The 17,951-nt window shown below is 34.1% G+C and overlaps 3 protein-coding genes across 3 annotated transcripts in view; all 3 read left to right on the plus strand.

Moving 5' to 3' along the window:
• Positions 627-1,556, plus strand: LOC105167063 (STOREKEEPER protein-like). The gene has a single exon (XM_011086627.1). The coding sequence runs from the start codon at positions 627-629 to the stop codon at positions 1,554-1,556; it is 930 nt and encodes a 309-aa protein (XP_011084929.1).
• Positions 7,013-9,751, plus strand: LOC105166674 (uncharacterized GPI-anchored protein At4g28100). Its single transcript, XM_011086118.2, has 2 exons — positions 7,013-7,874; positions 9,190-9,751. The coding sequence occupies exons 1-2, from the start codon at positions 7,188-7,190 to the stop codon at positions 9,529-9,531; spliced, it is 1,029 nt and encodes a 342-aa protein (XP_011084420.1). The 5' UTR covers positions 7,013-7,187; the 3' UTR covers positions 9,532-9,751.
• LOC105166683 (actin-interacting protein 1-2) overlaps positions 10,331-17,951 on the plus strand; it is a 9,644-nt gene continuing 2,023 nt past the window's right edge. Inside the window, exons 1-5 of the mRNA XM_011086130.2 lie at positions 10,331-10,841; positions 12,477-12,638; positions 14,524-14,710; positions 15,949-16,371; positions 16,989-17,396. Of these exons, the coding sequence (XP_011084432.1) occupies positions 10,450-10,841; positions 12,477-12,638; positions 14,524-14,710; positions 15,949-16,371; positions 16,989-17,396 (1,572 nt within the window). The 5' untranslated portion in view covers positions 10,331-10,449. The remainder of the gene's footprint in view (positions 10,842-12,476; positions 12,639-14,523; positions 14,711-15,948; positions 16,372-16,988; positions 17,397-17,951) is intronic.

The following is a 17,951-nucleotide window of genomic DNA, read 5'->3' on the forward strand; positions in this document are numbered from 1 at the left end:
ATGGGTGTTCACAGTTTGATTAAATCGGCTAAATCGAACCAAATTGAAAATTCAGTTCGAATCAAAAATCGCACCGAAAAATTTGATTCGATTTTCGATTATTTTTTAAATTGATTTTTGGTTCAATTTTTTCCATCACCTTTGAGTGAGTGAACCGAATTGAATCGAAAATCGATTTATATATATTTTATTCTATTAATTATGTTATATTAAAATATATTATTATATATTATTTATTATTGTTTCTTTTCTTTTCATTTGAAATTTTTAATTGTATTTGTAAATATTTTTTTCAGTATATATTTTATTTTTTAAATTTTAGTATTTAGGTAGATGTATTTTTGAATAAAATTTAGAAAAAAATACTAAGATTATTTATAATATATATTTAAAAAATATTAAAAAAGCTGAAAAAAACCGAACCGGTTAACGATCTTGAACACCGCTGACTTTTAGTATTTATTTGGGAGGGAAAAAGTTATTCGACAGAACTGAGCAGTCTCTTGCTGGGTTCTTCTGCTTCTCCCCCTGTCCAACTTCATCCCCCCTTTTTCTGTCGCTCAATCGCACGAATCGAAGTACAAAGCTCTCTCCACTAATCCACTCCTCCCACTTCTCCCCTGAAAATGAGGCCCCAGAGGCTGAGTGTCAGTGCAGATGGAGAAGACGAAGAAGATAAGCAACAAACTCTTAACGAGGCAGACGAAGAGACCGATTCTGATCCAGACTCCAAAAGCGAAGAAGGGGATTGCACAGCAGCGGTGCCCCCGAAGAAGCCCAAGTTGAATCTGCCGCGTGAAGAAGAAGTACCCATACCTCGAAAAGACGAGTCGAAATGCTTTTCCCCATCTGCGTCCAATTTCATTATCGCGCCTGCCGCAAAACCCAGCGAGAAGAACACCCCTTTCTCTAAAATATTCTCCGAAGAGGATGAAATTTCTCTGCTTAAAGGCCTCGCCATTTTCTGGGCTGACGGGAGGAACAACAAGTGGACCGAGTTTTACAACTTCATCAAGGACAGTCTTCCGCATCAGTTTACGAGAACTCAGGTGTCTGAGAAGATTCGTAGGCTCAAGGGGAAGTTTGAAAACAATTTTAAAAGAGCTCGCGCCAATGGGGGCTGGCTTGATTTCTCGGATGCCCATGAGTCCGCTGTGTTTGAGGTGTCGAAGACACTGTGGGGAGAAGATGAAAACGAAGCTGGGGATAAACATGCTCAAAAAGAAAAGGAGACACCACAAAGGGGAGACAGAAGCAGATCCCAAAAGAAGAGAAAAAGGGCTGGGAAAGAGCATGATGCAGAAAAAGAGATAGTGAAGAACCAAAAACAAGTGGGGAAGATTGGAAAAGAGGAGTTTGCTTCTGCGTACCCATTCTTGTCATCGTCTTTGGATGAAGATGGATATTTCAACATCATCAAGGAGAAAATTCTATTCATTGGCAGAGAGAAGGCACAAGAGCTGGAAGAGAAGTGTAGGGATGTGAAAGCTGCAGAGCTTAGACTGGAGCGTAAAAGGATTGACTTGATTAGGAGGGACTTACACAATCTACTCTGAAGCAAATGAAGGATTTAAGAGATTTTTGGCTTTTGAACAGGTATAACATAAGGTTGTTGTCCATGGAAGTGTTATTTTCTAGTTGTTTCTAAATGTTGATTTCAGTTATATATGCTGTTTTATTGAGTTGATGTTGGTTTTTGGAAAATTGGATTTCTGTTTCATACTGTACGTTTCCATTTTCTGTTGCATTTAGATCTTATGATCCTTCTTGCCTTGGAAACTTAAACGTTTCTGAAATATTAGGTGTACTTGCCTGTTTTCAAAGTTGTGTTTTCTGGTCATAGCTAATGAAAGAGAATCAAGTTGGAAGTTAGGAAGCAAATAAAATATTTGCCTCATCATGCATGGAATTAGGATATAACTGCTTGAGGCAAGCAGCAGCTGCAGTTTGAATGCACAAATACTAGGAAATAATGTCATAATGTACTCTTAGCGAGTTCCCTCGGGACAGGGCTAATGCTTCGGTCATACTAGATTATTACCCGAGCCTTATGAAACTACCTTTGACGTATTAGTTCAGATAAGATTCCAGTCTAATATTTCATAAATATTAAACAGTTTCAAAAAATTTTGGTTTGTTGCAGCATAAGCCACACACGTATGGCCGCTTCTCATTTTCCCCATGGCTAAAAGCATTAATAGATAAGATCTATCTAGAGCTAGTTGAAACAAGCTGATAACGAGCAGAACTCAGGAGAAGTCTATTATGGTGTATACATTCATATTCCTTGCATTAATAATGTTTTTATAAAATGCATTATTCCCATTCTACTCATGAATATGGTATTGGAAGTAGGTAGTCTTCAATGATTAATCTTGCGGTAATTGCATGGCAAAAATCCTTGCTTTCCCTTCTTGCTGCTGCTGGTCCAAAGAGAAAATGAAGATAAATATTATAAGTGAATAATGAAAAATAAAAAGGTAAGAAATGAAATATTTACATCCCAGAACCATGGTAGTCTCGACATCTATTATATGTATAACAAGAAAAAAAGAAAAAAAGAGACATGTTTAAGGATGGTACACTTGAGTGAAGGAATGTAATATTCTCGAGTGCAACAATTGAATTGATCCTAGTTGTATGGAGGAATCAACTGCGGGCAAGTTCTTGAGCATTTGCACCATGCTGTATGTGTTAAGCGAAAAAATTGTAATTTTAGTTCTATAAATATGACGGGTGTCAATTTTTAATCTTTTTAATCCTACGAGGATGAAAATGGTTGGAATTTGTTAAAATAGCAGAAAAAATATACCCAATGAAATTAATGACATGCATGTCATGTGCACCTTTTTATGTTTTGGGCACATTTTTTCAATTAAAATTATGAAAATAAGTTTGTACATAATTCACTAGAAAACAAAATTATTATTAGCTACAATATTAGTGGATATAGTTAAATAAAATCGATGAAAAAAACTAGCTTTTCGACTATAAAAAAAATTATTTGTCACGGCTATTTGTTATTAATCATAACAATTAACTGTAATTAAATAAATAAAATAAAATTAAATTTAAGAATATTAACGACACAAAGAAAAATTAGTGTGCGTGGAATTCTTATATTAGTATGAATAGATAATTCATATAGATGAAAAGAAAAATTTGAGTGAACCGTCAAAATACATTTTTTAGTTAATTATGGGTTAGGCCGTGAAATGTAAAATAAATTAAACTGAAGAATAAAATTCTTTCAATATATGGGTTGGGCCGTAGCCCAAACTAAAAGCGGCGACCAAAATTTAACATCTATTAAAACCTCAATTTTTTTCAATTTTTATATATTAAATCTTATTATATATCCTATTCTATTCAATATACACCCCACATTTATAAATTATATTTTTAAAAAATATAAATAATATAATTTTTATGTACGTATTATATATATTAATAAACAAAAAAAGAGAAAGAACAGAACTAGTAAGCTCTATACTATGTAGCTGGAAAAATATCATCTTTGTTTCACTAATATGAAGGTTGTGGCAGTTCGAATTCAAATTAATTCGAGATTTGCAATAGATGACTAATTTATGAAATTTGACAAATTTGATCCCAGAAAAAAAAAAAGAAAAACTTTTATTTTGTCTAAAAGTTCAAAAATTCCCAATTTCCAAGTGTCACATGCGCGGCGCGTGACAAAATTTGGCCAAATTAGAGTTTTTTTTTGACTAAAATCGTCAATTTTTCATAATTACCTTCCTTTATTGTAAATTTTGAATTGACTTGGATTGAACTTGTCGCTGCCCCGTGTTAATGACCAAAAAATGTCAAAAATTGCAATTTTGTCCATTAATATAGGAGTGGTGGTAGTTTCATGCTAATTCAAAATTTTTAATAAATGACTGTAATTTATGAAAATATTAAAGTTAAAAAATTCCCAATTTCTAAATGTCACTTGCAGTCGCGTAACAAATTTCGGTCAAATTAGGTTTTTTCTTTTTTTTTTTTTACCAAAATTACAATTTTCTTAAATAACAATCTTGTGACCCGGACTGAAGCTGTCACATTTCCTGTATTAGTGGAGAAAAATGTATTTTTCCTTTGTATGGCACCTAAAAAAGGCAAATGTTTGAGTGGGGGGCAGAGATGCAGATGAAGTGTTTGATGGATAGTGTATGAAACAGCAGCAGGCATGTCACGAGGCATTGTTGGGAGAAAGAGTCCGCTGTACATTGTTATATTTATGCTATGCAACATGTTGTGATTGTGAAAGTGGGGTACCGACTACCGACTGAGACTGAGACTGAATAATCCACCTCCATCCCCCATATTATGATTTTTGCCTTCTGGAGGTCACGTCGCTGTACCCCTACTCAACTAAACATGGTAGAAATGGATTGTTAAATTAATTACCACCTTCATGCATGACCATATGTCCATGATGCAAGGGTTTGAATTCTTATCAAAGTATTCCGTGAATTTAAACATGTACACTTTGATCTGTATGTTGATTTTCATGGGATTAAATTTTAATTTTTTGCGATAGTAGGTTCATTATTAAGATCTTGATTAGCAAATTAATATGGCACAAATGCACTTCTACTATGCCTTTGATCGATGGTTTATTTACACAAATCATCTATATTTTTTACATGATTATAGAAACTACAATTGACAGTCAAAAAAGCAGCAGAATTTTATGTAATGATTTTGATGGAAAATGGTGTTGGAGGTTGGGATATTTTGGCTGCGATTGTTTAACATTTTATTTCAGTGAGAAGAAATAAAACGAAATAATTTTGATTGACATGATTTTTTTTAAATTAAGTATTTGAACAATGCGACATAAAAATATAATAACTATAATTGATATGAAATACTCTTCTGAAATGATAAATATTTTTAAAAATACATCAATATATAACTAAACGCTATGAAAAATATTACAATAATTAAAACTTATATAAAGTGAGTCAAATATTTTGACACGTGGTGGTAGTCGAACTCATGACCTCAAATTGTTTAACTTCCTTTTGAACAAAGAAATAATAATACAAATTTGAATAAAACTATTACAAACACATCATATGTACAACCATTAATTATTACCCAACTCAACCAGAAAGAGATTATAGTGAAGAGCATACTCATTATTAGCAGTTATATAACTAAGCACCAGTTCAGTGTCAAGTCCTTATCAAAGCCACCATATATTATTACTCCTGCAAATGATGCCTTCCTTACAACTTGGTCGGTATCCTATTGCATGAAATATTATTTGTTCTGACTTTGTATATCAGTTTAACGATTATATCCTAAAAATGATGTGTTTAATTTTAGAATTTATAAGCGCTCAAACTCATCGTCTACAACACTACCTATATAAAAAAAAAATATATTAATCATTAGTGCTAATTTATCACTCTGTTAGTACTTCTGTATTATATAAACTATGGCGTATCCCATGGTTTGTGATGGGAGAAACTGATACTTGACTGTTGTACTGTACACATGTACCTTTTTATTAATGAAATTTACATTTACCCAAAATTATATATATATATATATATATTTGGAATTTGATATTTTTATGATTGTTCCTTTTTATACGAGAAGATGCGATATTTTATGTTGCGATACTTTTTTGCATGATAAAAAGTGATAGAAAGAATTTCTTGAAATTTATAATTCAATATTCACAAGAAATGCCCAACCAAACACCAGACTCTGGGAGTCTATTAGTCTTTCCTGTCCAGATATGGCATTGGCATGCAAATGAACATACGGACCATACTTATCCATAAAAGGAAGATATCATTAGAAACTCATGCTCTATTATATTTCTTTCAAATAATTAATAATTATATCAAAATATTAATTAATAATACATCTTTCCATAACCATCGGATCAGAGATAATAAATTACAATACAAAACATCAATCAATTATTTATTATTTTTCGATAACTGTCAGATTATAAATAATCGAATATCATAAACTCAAATAAATTTAGACAGACGAAAAATAATTATCTGTAATAATTCAATTAAAGTGGTCATCAAACTTTTTGTAAAAAATAAGAATAAATTTATATTTTTAAACTGTTTAAATTAAGTTTATTAAAGTAAAAAATCTATAATTTTTGTAATTTATTAATAAAATTTATTTTTATTATATTTTTTTATTTTTAAAGACTCCTAACTTTCACTAAATTCAACCTTATAATATTTTATACAATCTATTCTATCACAAATACCCTATAAGTCAAAATGAGATGTCTAAAATTGGAAGTGATGGGGCAAATGAAATGATGCACTCTTGTAGAAGTGTTATCATTATTGCAAAAAAATGTACCATGTAAAACGGTCCAATTCATTCAAGAATCATTATTTCATGACACCATTTTGCAAATTTCCATATTATGGATTTTGCATTGAATTTTTTATTTCAATTTGTATATATAAATATTATGTGTATAAAAGAGTTATATTATTTATTTTATTTTAAAAAGTATTTTATACACATAATATATATTAATTAAGATAAATGATATAATATAATTTAAAACAGAAAATTCAATCAATATGAATCTACCCTCACACTAACCGAGTTTTTATTTGTTTATTTGAAATTATGTTTATATATGCGTCATATAAAATATCTTCTTAAATAAAAATAAATAACATAATTTTTTATATATAATGCGTACATATGGATAATTATATTTATGCTCCAGATCTATATATAGTCTGTTTTACACAAGCTATTTTAGTTTTTTGGATACTTATACATACATTTATCAGAAAAGTCAGCATTATTTATACAAATTAGCTCGATTTTTTAAAAGATTACACATACACTCCCAATAAAGTCACCATCATTTACAAATTATTTATATTTTTTAATTATATAAAAAATAATAGTAATTTATATAAACAAGTGATAAATTAAAAAAATATGAATATATATATTTGAAATAAATAAAAAATTCGATCCAGAAGCAAGCAAACAAACAACCAAACTTTATCAGACAGCCATCCCCCACATTAGCCTTATATCATTTCAGTTCATTCTCCGCAATACCGCCTTTACTAAAATCAGTCCAACCACACACACTGCACACACTACAGCCCCCTTCATTTCTCTCCATACACACAACACACCCCTCTCACCACATTCTCAAAGCCATGTTCAAATCCATCACATTCTTGTTCATTTACCTCTTTACCACCTTCTTCTACCTACCAGCAGCCCTGCCCATTTTACCTGACCCGGACCCAGCCACCGTCCAGACCCAGACCCAGACCCTCCATCACCCCCCGCCCTCCCCACCCGCCACAATCCCTGCCTTCCCCGAGCAATCCGAGCTCTCTGGTTGCCCCCTCGACCTCTCAGAAGACCTCTTCCACGGCGTCAAATCGGCGTGTGGCTCCAAATCCCACCACAAACCCGACCCGAGTTCCTACGCAGATCAGCTCCACCGCAGCCGCTGCTGTCCTGTCTTGGCCGCTTGGCTGTACTCCGCCTACTCAAAAACCGGACTACGCGCAACAACCAAGGCGCCCCCTCAGACGACGCCGTACGACATGCCCGTGCTGCCCGATGACTCCGAGACCTGCGTGGACACTCTGGAGAAGGCGCTGGGCAACAGAGGCATACAACTGGGGAGGCCGAACGAGACGTGCGACGTCGTTTACTGTTACTGCGGGATCAGATTGCACCCCTTCAGCTGCCCGGAGGCATTCTGGGTTAACTCCCGCGGGAAATTGGTGGGCGGGGAGGCTGTGAAGAAGTTGGAAAGAGATTGCTTCAACGGGGGAGGAGGTGGTGGTGGGCTCGGCGGATGTTCCAAGTGCCTCAACAGCCTTCATTTGGTAAGCTAACACTTCATTTTCCCATACCTTCACACACACACAACACGCACTGATGAATTATGTGGAAATTTGGGAAAGCATGATTGTGGGTTTGTTAACTTTTGCACCGTGGAGTCACATGCTGGTCATTTTCCGAAAAGCAGGCGCTTTTGGCTTTTTCTGCTTCCTGCAATCATTTCTTTTGTGCGTACTTTGACACCATACTCGTGTTTTCTTGATATCTAAATCTTGTTTTATGACTTCGATTTGGAGGTATTAAGGAACTTTATTAAAATTAACTGCAAAAACGTCAAACAATGATTAATAAGCATTTGCAGTATTCAATTCCGACTAATTTAATTAAACTCATATTATATCATATTTGTTTTGTTGTTTATTGGGATAATGATATACTTTATAATAAAATAGTTAAGTTTATAATAAAACAGTTATAGCTTGCAAATTTTGTAAAGTTAAGATGGCAAGTCGACGCAGAAAAAAGTTTCCCATAATTGTCGCAAATACTTTAGTGCGTGAATAAATGAAGAAGTTTAGGTCTAGAATCCCAAGAAGACATCTGTAATTGTAATACCAAGCAAAATTTTACGATGGTCCGCGAAACAACCAAAACATCAAGTTAGTTATAGCACTAGTCACCGAAAAATAAATTAATTATAGAAACTCAAAAATCTAGCTAGCAAAAGACATTCAAGAAAAGGAAAACAAACTCAAAATAGAGTTGAAGACTATAATTTGCATCACAAAGGGACGGCCTTTTAAGCAGTGGCGAGACTCGGACTTGTTTCTCCATGACTCTCATTCTCTTTTGAATTTGATATAATGACTTGCATTTAAACATTCATTCATGTGTTTATTAATGGTGAATATATTCTGTCGTACGCGATGTGTTCCTTCAGCATAAAAATTGCACTTTGTGCAACCACCCCATCTGACATGATGCTTCTACTGCAAAACTGTATTGCAATTAACATATACATATCATGCGTACGAAATCTTCCCTTATGATGACGTAATATTTTTACATGTGTGTATTTGTTAAATGCATTACAAAATGCAATACTATCTGCAATAGAAAATTCAATTCGATTACACTGAATACAGATAGTGCCACCGACATCTGCACCTGGTTTCCTTTTACTGCTGCTTATTCTTTAAACTTTTTTAAATTTTAACTGTGTGACACATAATATGATGATATCATAAGAAGGAATACATGTTCCTAAATACAGTCCTGCAACCAATAACTTTATCTTCAATGATACACCTATCAGTCGGTATGATTACTAATTCATTTGATTTATTCCAAAAAATGCAGCTCAATGGGGATAAAGCTGGAAGAAATAACCAAACAGAGAGGACGAGCAGAATGCATAACCAGGACTGCGAGCTGATGGGTCTAACTTGGCTTCTCAACAAGGACCGATCTGCATACATACATACCGTTTCTGCTGTTTTGAGGGCTCTCATGATGAACACAGAAGAAGCATCCGATCCCACATTTTGCAGTCTCAACAGTGACGGCATGCCGCTTGCGGTTGATTCTTCAGAAATCAATAGTCAATCTTCATCAACAATTGTGGCGATGCGCCTTCATCAGTATTTTCTGCCACTTTCAACGTTGTATATGATTATTCTTTTCTTGTTCACTCGGTTTTAAGCAAGATAGTTCCATGTTATCAACTTCATTTGTTGTTTAGTATGCGGCAGAAACGCGTCAGTGTGCTTTGTTACTTTAGCTTAGTGCGCTTTGTGATTCCTTTTTGTCTTATGCCCTGTAAATAGACCAAGTTGGGCGTGGTTGATGTTAACCCGCTTCTGTTTCTACTGTTTTGAAATCAAAACTGTAGGTATTTTAATCCTTCTTACCATCTCTGTCACACTGATATGTGCGAGTTTTTGTCACTATTCCCAGCTTTCAGCTAATTTTTTAACTTCTTATGATCTCCTTATATTTTTTTAATAATATTTTTTATTTCTTTCAAAAATACAAAATTAACTTTGAAATTGTTATTTAACTACGTATGTTATAAAACTTTGGGTAAATTACAATAAATTATCCTGAGATTTGATATATAATTATAAATATATTTCATCGTTTGAAAAATTATCAATATTTTTAATGTTTTGATGAAATTATATATTTGGATGGAGACTTAAAACAGTTAATTTTCTTTTTATTGTGTTTTTTTTTTCTTCTTCTTAAAAAAATTATAAAAGAATGGATAATGTCGATGCAAAATTATAAAAAAATTGTCCATTTAATCTATAAAAAAATTATTTTTTTTAAATAGATAAAATTATAATTTATAATTTATATAATATTTGGTCATTTCAAAAAATAACAAATTAAACTAATTATTGAACAATTATTAATATTAATAAAATTTTCAAACAACAAAATTGATTTATAATTATATCAAACTTGTGGAGCTGGCTGTAATTTAGTCTTAAAACTTGAAAGAAGCTGAAGCTGGCAGCGAATCCTATAAATTCTCATCCTCTGCCACTCTCACTTTCCACAACACACACACAGACAAAGCAACCATCTACAAACCTACCTGAAAAGAAGCCAAACATGCCGCAGCTAGCAGAGACATACGCGTGCGCCCCATCCACGGAGCGGGGCCGCGGTATCCTAATATCCGGCGACCCTAAATCGAATTCAATCCTGTATTGCAACGGGCGATCCGTCATCATCAGGTATCTGGATCGGCCGCTGGACGTGCAGGTTTATGGAGAGCACGGGTACCCTGCGACGGTGGCGCGGTACTCGCCTAATGGAGAGTGGATCGCATCCGGTGACGTGTCAGGTACGGTGCGGATCTGGGGAACCCACAACGACTTCGTGCTAAAGAATGAGTTCCGGGTGCTGTCGGGTAGGATAGACGACATTCAGTGGTCTCCTGATTCGCAGCGCATTGTTGCCTCGGGTGACGGCAAGGGAAAGTCCTTAGTTCGCGCCTTTATGTGAGCCTCTGTTCCAAACGTATATTTTATGTGTGCATGCATGTAGGATTTGACGTCGTAAATTGAATTTTTATATTTAAATGTGCACGAATTTTTTAACGAAAGATGAAAACTGAAAGATACCGAGGTGGTATATATATGTCCGTTGAAGTTTGGGTCTGATACTGGTTCTAGAGCTGTTAAATTTTAGTCTTTTATGTGTTCTCGAAAATGGTTTGTTGTCAAGCTCGAAAATTTATTATGTTTACTTGTGTTAGAGTAGCTGATGATGTGAGTTATGGCTGGAAATTTCTAGATATAGATGAAGGTGGATAAGGTCAATCAGGTGGATATTTGGTTTCTTTATAGTTCTGCATGGGTATGCTGGAGCTCTGATTTAGTTTCTAATAGTGAAAGATGTTTACTTTATGCAGCACTTTCACAATGATTTAAATTGAAACTCTATTTCTGTGACCAATAGGTAAGCTAATTTTGAGTCAGTTTGACATCATATATAATATGGTTGATTGAGATTCTTGTCAACATCCTTTAGGCTGGTACTTATCATATAAAATTACATTTAGTTCGCATGATATCTGTATCACAAGGTGTGATGTTATTGATTTAAGAAATTCGAACAAAGAAGCTTTGTTCAGAGCTCCAACCTTGTCAATAATTTCTAAGATGCTTTCAAGAGGACTAATGACTCATAATGTCATTAATGTTTGTTAAGAAGGAGATTTCATATCTCCACTCTGACTGATCTTTAAAGCAAACAAAGTTATGCTTTAGTCTCTTGATGTGTGCCTGGCTTTGGAATCTCCACTTCTAATGGCCCTTCAAACATAATGAAATTATGCTCAAGTCTCTGGCTCCAATATAGTGCACTTGCTATGAATAACTACATTGGGTAATGTGACTTCAAAGTTCAAAGTGTAACTATAATAGATTAACCCAATAAGTTGCCAATACTTTCAAGAAAGCATTGGGGTGAGTCGAAATGGTTTCTTCCATGAATAATGGGATATCTGTATCGAATGCATCACTTTGTGCCTTATGTGCAATAAATCTACTTTGTTGAAAACTCATCTTTTTTCGGGTCTAAAAAGTTTTAAGATGCGTGGATCTTTTTTCTGGTGGAACATGTCAAACTCTGGTTATCCTAAAATTGAATTTTCTTGCATCTGCACCTGGCTTTCCTTCCAAATTTCCAATTCTGAATCATGAATGCACAATCTTGGATAACCCTCGTAATATTGAATCTAACCTTGGTATCATGTAGCAGCTTTAAATAATGTACTTTTACCATTGTAATATGAGCTCTTTTCTTGATGATTTTGAGTACTTTGTAACTAAGTGAAGATCCCTATTTCTACATTAAAGCGAGAAAGATGTAATCAGTTTGTCTCTTTCTTGTTGTCAGTCAAATTTAGAGCAATCAGCATTAAATAGTTGTGCGCGCTGAAATCAAATCCATTATCTTGTATGTCAAAAGATTAGGTTTGCCATACACCCTATGTTCAAGTCTTTATTATTGGAAAAGAGCATAATGCAGTGGTAACACTAAAATATGGCATAAAGATTTTACGAGAGCTCCTTTGTTTAGTATTTCAACAACGTCTAGGCACATAATTCTCCATCTGACTCTGTTTGCAGGTGGGACTCAGGAAGTAATGTTGGAGATTTTGATGGGCATTCAAGAAGGGCTTTAAGTTGTGCATTTAAGCCAACAAGACCATTCCGAATTGTAACATGTGGAGAGGACTTTTTGGTTAACTTTTATGAAGGGCCTCCTTTTAAGTTCAAGCTGTCTCACAGGTTTCTCATCTTTGCTATTTTACAGTATTGACACCTATTGTGTTCTCTATCCAACTAAACACAAAATCATTGAAGAATAGAATTTACTCCGAATGGACTGTATTAAGCTTTATGTGTTGCCTACCCAGTTCTTGAGTTGCTTTTAGCTCTTCTACTACAACCAGCATTACCTCTTGAATCTCCCAAGAGTTGGATATAAAAATATAATTGTCAACTGGCATACTATACTGACAAATGTCTATAGTTCCCCAATCTTCACAAAATATGTAATGGATGTGAAGTTTGAAATTCATCTCGTGATATGAAGAGTTGAGAAAACTTCTATATCTGGCATTTATAATAGCCAAACCTTTTAGGATCAATTTCTTTGTCAGAGAATGGCATATTTTGAGCGAATTTAATTATAGAGTATTATATTAGTTTTTTTGCTAACATTACTTCAAATTTGGAAAAATAATAATATTCCTATAGGTTGGTAATATTATATTGAACCAAAATCTGGAATGTAAAATCCTAATATTTTGGTGGTAATTTTGTTCTTTTTCCTTGGGAATCCGACTTTTTCTTATTATTCTTATTTCTTTGATCATAATTTGTGTTTTTATTGTTTTTAATGTTTTATCTATTATATTTATAATTGATAATATGTTTGTGTGGGTATGTTTAATATAAGATAAATATATGTTTATAGTTTATATTATGCATTCACTATATTCTATTTGATTTTAAATATATTGTATACATTAGTATAAGGGTAAAATGCAATGTAAAATACATAATATATAATATCTTAGATATATATGTATGACGAGAAAACTTTTGTTAATTTATCTGAACATGATTCTCATTCCTTTATTGTACATAGCATACCAAATATTTGTAAGGACATTAACTTATTTTTCTAATTATATACTTTAACAATTATATTCCCTGTATTAGATTCGATTCCCACCAAACAAATGGGTTTTAGTGGTAAACTCCAACGACCTGCTCCGGCTGAGTTGTTGAGAGACATACCAGTGAATTTCTTACACCACCATAACCAATTTGCTCCCTTCCCATCCTTATTCCATCAGTATTTATGAAATGTGCAGCTTTGCTAGTAGGAACTTTACTAGCAGCATGTCCATTCCTCAATACTCAGGACCTCTGGAGAACTCAAATCACTTTTTCTGGTTGTCTTAATATGTTCCAGCAGTCCAAACCTGTCTTCAGTTTGGTGTGTTCAGCAAACCTTGTTGAACCAACCTTCTCTAAGTATCCATTATGCACCTCATGGCTCTATGCTACTGAGGCACAGTTTGCTTTCCAGTCGACTCTGACACAAGTCGTGAGCCTACTTTTAACCTATTTTATATCTCCAATTTTGCTTCCTGTCAAAAAGAGCTAGCTATTTATAATCCAAGATTTTAGAAACCTAAAAAGAAGAACTAACTAAAAAGAAGCATATAATGGGCGTCATCTTTGCTTGTTATAAAATAATGTATGAATGAATATGATGATCTTAAGTCAACCACTTCATCAAATTGAATTACATACTATACCGAGTTTACAGAGGATAAGTGAATTCAATTCTACTGCAGTATTGGTTCATACTTAGCATCTTTTACTATTGGACCTTTATTTTAGTAATTGGTCTATTTGATCAGTAGTGAACAGAACGGGATTATTTTATCCCTGTCCACAAAACTATTGGTATTTCATAGTACTTATCTGCAGCTTAGACACATACCCATAATATAGTAATTTTGTCTGAGGAACTATTACATGCATATATAATACATATATGTATGCATGCTAAGCAATATCCATTGTCATGTCAGAAGTTTTTTCTTTTCCTCAAGTTTTCACTTTTCAATATGTTTCATGGTACTCTGGCATGCAGGGATCATACAAATTTTGTAAATTGTGTTCGCTTTTCTCCAGATGGGAATAGATTTATTAGTGTAAGCTCTGACAAGAAGGGTATATTATATGATGCCAAAACTGGAGACAAGATTGGAGAGTTGTCTTCTGAGGATGGCCACAAGGGCAGCATTTATGCAGTTAGTTGGAGCCCTGATAGCATGCAGGTAACCCTGACATATTTAATCACACAAGTGGTTTAGTTTTCTGAAACTCTTTAATCAATGATTACAATGCTACCACTTATTCTACACATAGGAAAAGGAAAACATGTTTATTTCCATTATTTGATTTGCTGAACACATTGCACAGCTTTCTACTCACAGCTCCATGGAACCTATGAATCCTCTTAGGTGAGTAACTTTCTGTGGTGCTTCCCTATGTAGTTAATGATTAATATGATAGTTGTTACACACATTGTTTCTGAATATCATTTTCTTAACATCAATAGTTCTTGTGATACTTTGGACATATCTGGTAATTTTAGGTTAATTTTAGCTGGCATGCAAGATCCTAATGCCAATATGAAATGGAAATAAAAAATGTTAAGGTCCAATACAAATATCTTATTGTAATATATAGATTTCTGGTATGAATGAGAGCCTGAGAGCCTGATTTGTTATTTTAGTCCTTCTGTCAAACACAAATATCTGCTGTCTAGTTATGTACGATTGATTTTGTCACACTTAAGTGCAATACAAAATTATGATTAACTGTAGTAATGCCTAGATTTCTGGAAAATGTCCCAATTTGCATTCATCCCTCTTCAATCAAAAAGTTGATTCCGCTGTTATTTTCTTTTTCCTTACTCTTTACCCAGTCAATACCAATTATGCCAAATTAAAATAAGTAGTTGATCACCTTTGTAATCTGTATGAGTGGGCGTGCATCTGTGTGCGTGATCATATAGATCTTTTCGGTAATTAAAAGGACTACCTACGCGTCTGCATCTGTTTATGCATGGATATTCTGTGTGTGTGTCAGAATGGGTAATGGAGGAGGAAGAGATGATGGTATATGGAAAGTATTGGAGGGCCTCTCCTGTCTAAATAACTATGCATGCCCTTTTAGTTAAAAGCATATTTCAAGTAGGAAAAGATATAAGCTGGTTGGTGAGAACCAACTTCTGATTAGAAGCGCATGGCGTGCCTAGGTGTACCGACTTTGATACTTCACATGCATTATGCATGAATTGCATGTTACGGAACATCATACACTATATGCATTGGAAGGTTTTAGTCATAATTTCCAGTTCTATTTGTAGAAATTAGTCAAGATGATGAATATGCATGTAAAATAATTGCTAAGTCTTATTCCAATACTGTTAATTCCATTGTATGATAGAAAAACTACGTTCAGCTGAATAATTCCTATTAAAGAATAGATTCATTCAACTTAATTTCAGGTGCTAACAGTGTCTGCTGACAAGTCTGCCAAACTGTGGGAAATATCTGAAGATAATAATGGAGTGGTGAAGAAAACACTAACTTGTCCTGGTGCTGGTGGAGTAGATGACATGTTAGTTGGTTGTCTCTGGCAGAATGATCATATTGTCACTGTTTCTCTTGGTGGCACTATATATTTGTACTCTGCCAGTGATCTTGACAAAGCTCCAATTGAATTTTCTGGGCACATTAAAAATGTCAGCTCACTCATAGTGCTGAAAAGTGAGCCGAAATTTATATTATCCAGCAGTTACGATGGCGTGATTCTTAAGTGGATTCAAGGTGTTGGATACTCTGGAAAATTAGAAAGAAAGGTGGTTTCTCAAATTAAATGTTTTGCAGCTGTTGAAGAAGAAATTGTGTCATCAGGATTTGACAATAAGGTTAGAAAATAATCCAAGGACATCTGTCCTTATATTTTTTGCTTATGTTAGTATGGTCTACCTTATCCTCTGCTTATCTCATGTTTACTTCATCTTTTGTTTGACCTAGAAGTTGTTCTACATTTATCAGCCCCTTTTAATTCATTCAATTCTAAAACTCATTTGTCTACAGAATATGCCTATCTCAGAGGACCTATCTTTTGGTCTATGTATGAAACGAACATCTTATTCTGCTTCTTCAGGTGGTAAAAGAATTATTTTGCCAATTCAAAATCAGAACCAAATATCTGGTGTTGGAGAATTATTAGTTGTTTGAGAAAGCATTTTTATATTTTCTTTCGCAATCACCTTCAGCTGAAACATGCCAGACCTTTTGTGTGCATGTGCAGTTTCATAAAATTATATGCTATTTTATGTTACTTTGGCATTTTTACTAATAATAGTACGGTTCCATATGGACTTTCTTGAAGAGAAGGTCACATGTTTATTCCAGTCTATATTATGTAAATCAAACTGCGCCATATATATATATATATATATATATATATATATGTTCCCACAAAAAAATATGTCACTGCACTTGTTAATGCTTTGTTGTGCTCTTTTATCTGGCAAAGGTTTGGAGATTTTCTCTACGTGGAGACCAGTGTGGGGATGGAGATTGCATTGATGTTGGCAATCAGCCAAAGGACGTGGGTCTTGCCCTTCTTTCTCCTGATCTAGCATTGGTTTCAATTGATACTGGTGTTGTTCTACTTCGTGGTACAAAAGTTGTTTCCACTATTCAACTAGGATTTACTGTGACAGCTTGTTCTGTTTCACCTAATGGAACTGAAGCTATTGTGGGTGGTGAGGACGGGAAATTGCATGTGTATTCTCTCACAGGTGATACTTTGAAAGAAGAAGCAGTACTTGAAAAACATCGAGGAGCTATCACTGTCATTCGCTATTCGCCGGATGTTTCCATGATTGCATCAGCAGATGCTAACCGAGAAGCTGTCGTCTGGGATTGTGCTTCCCGAGAGGTAATAATTCATTACTTTTTATGCCTTGACAAGTTGGTCTTATTGAAGAAGTAATACCCGTATTTGGGTACAAACAAGTTGGTCTTATCAAAGGTTCTTTTGCATGCTGTTCCAAGTTAAATCCCAGATAGGAAGGAATTCAGTAATAGTTTTCATCATGATGTCCCAGGACAACAAGGTACTTGTTATATTTTCGCCTAGGACACATTTTAGTGCCAGTTTTTTGGAAGTTAAATATTGTTGAATGGGTTACTTTTGCTGACATCGGAAGGGTAATTTTTCACAAATTGTAGGCATGTGTTAGATTCAGGATTTTGGTGAGGTGGTAAATTAGAACTTTAACCACATAAACTAAGGAATCGGAATTCCATCCTAGGACTGATTACATTTAGCTTTATAAATTTGTTAACTTACATGACTGAAAAGAGTGTTAGAAATCGAATTCTTGATTAACTTCCAATTGCTTTATAGCTACATGAGCCCCTCCTTAAAAGTTGACTCATACACCAAACATCCATACCTTATTCCTTCATTGAAAATGAACACTCAAAAAAT

This window comes from Sesamum indicum, linkage group LG1 (genome assembly GCF_000512975.1).
Source record: "Sesamum indicum cultivar Zhongzhi No. 13 linkage group LG1, S_indicum_v1.0, whole genome shotgun sequence".
NCBI lineage: Eukaryota > Viridiplantae > Streptophyta > Magnoliopsida > Lamiales > Pedaliaceae > Sesamum > Sesamum indicum.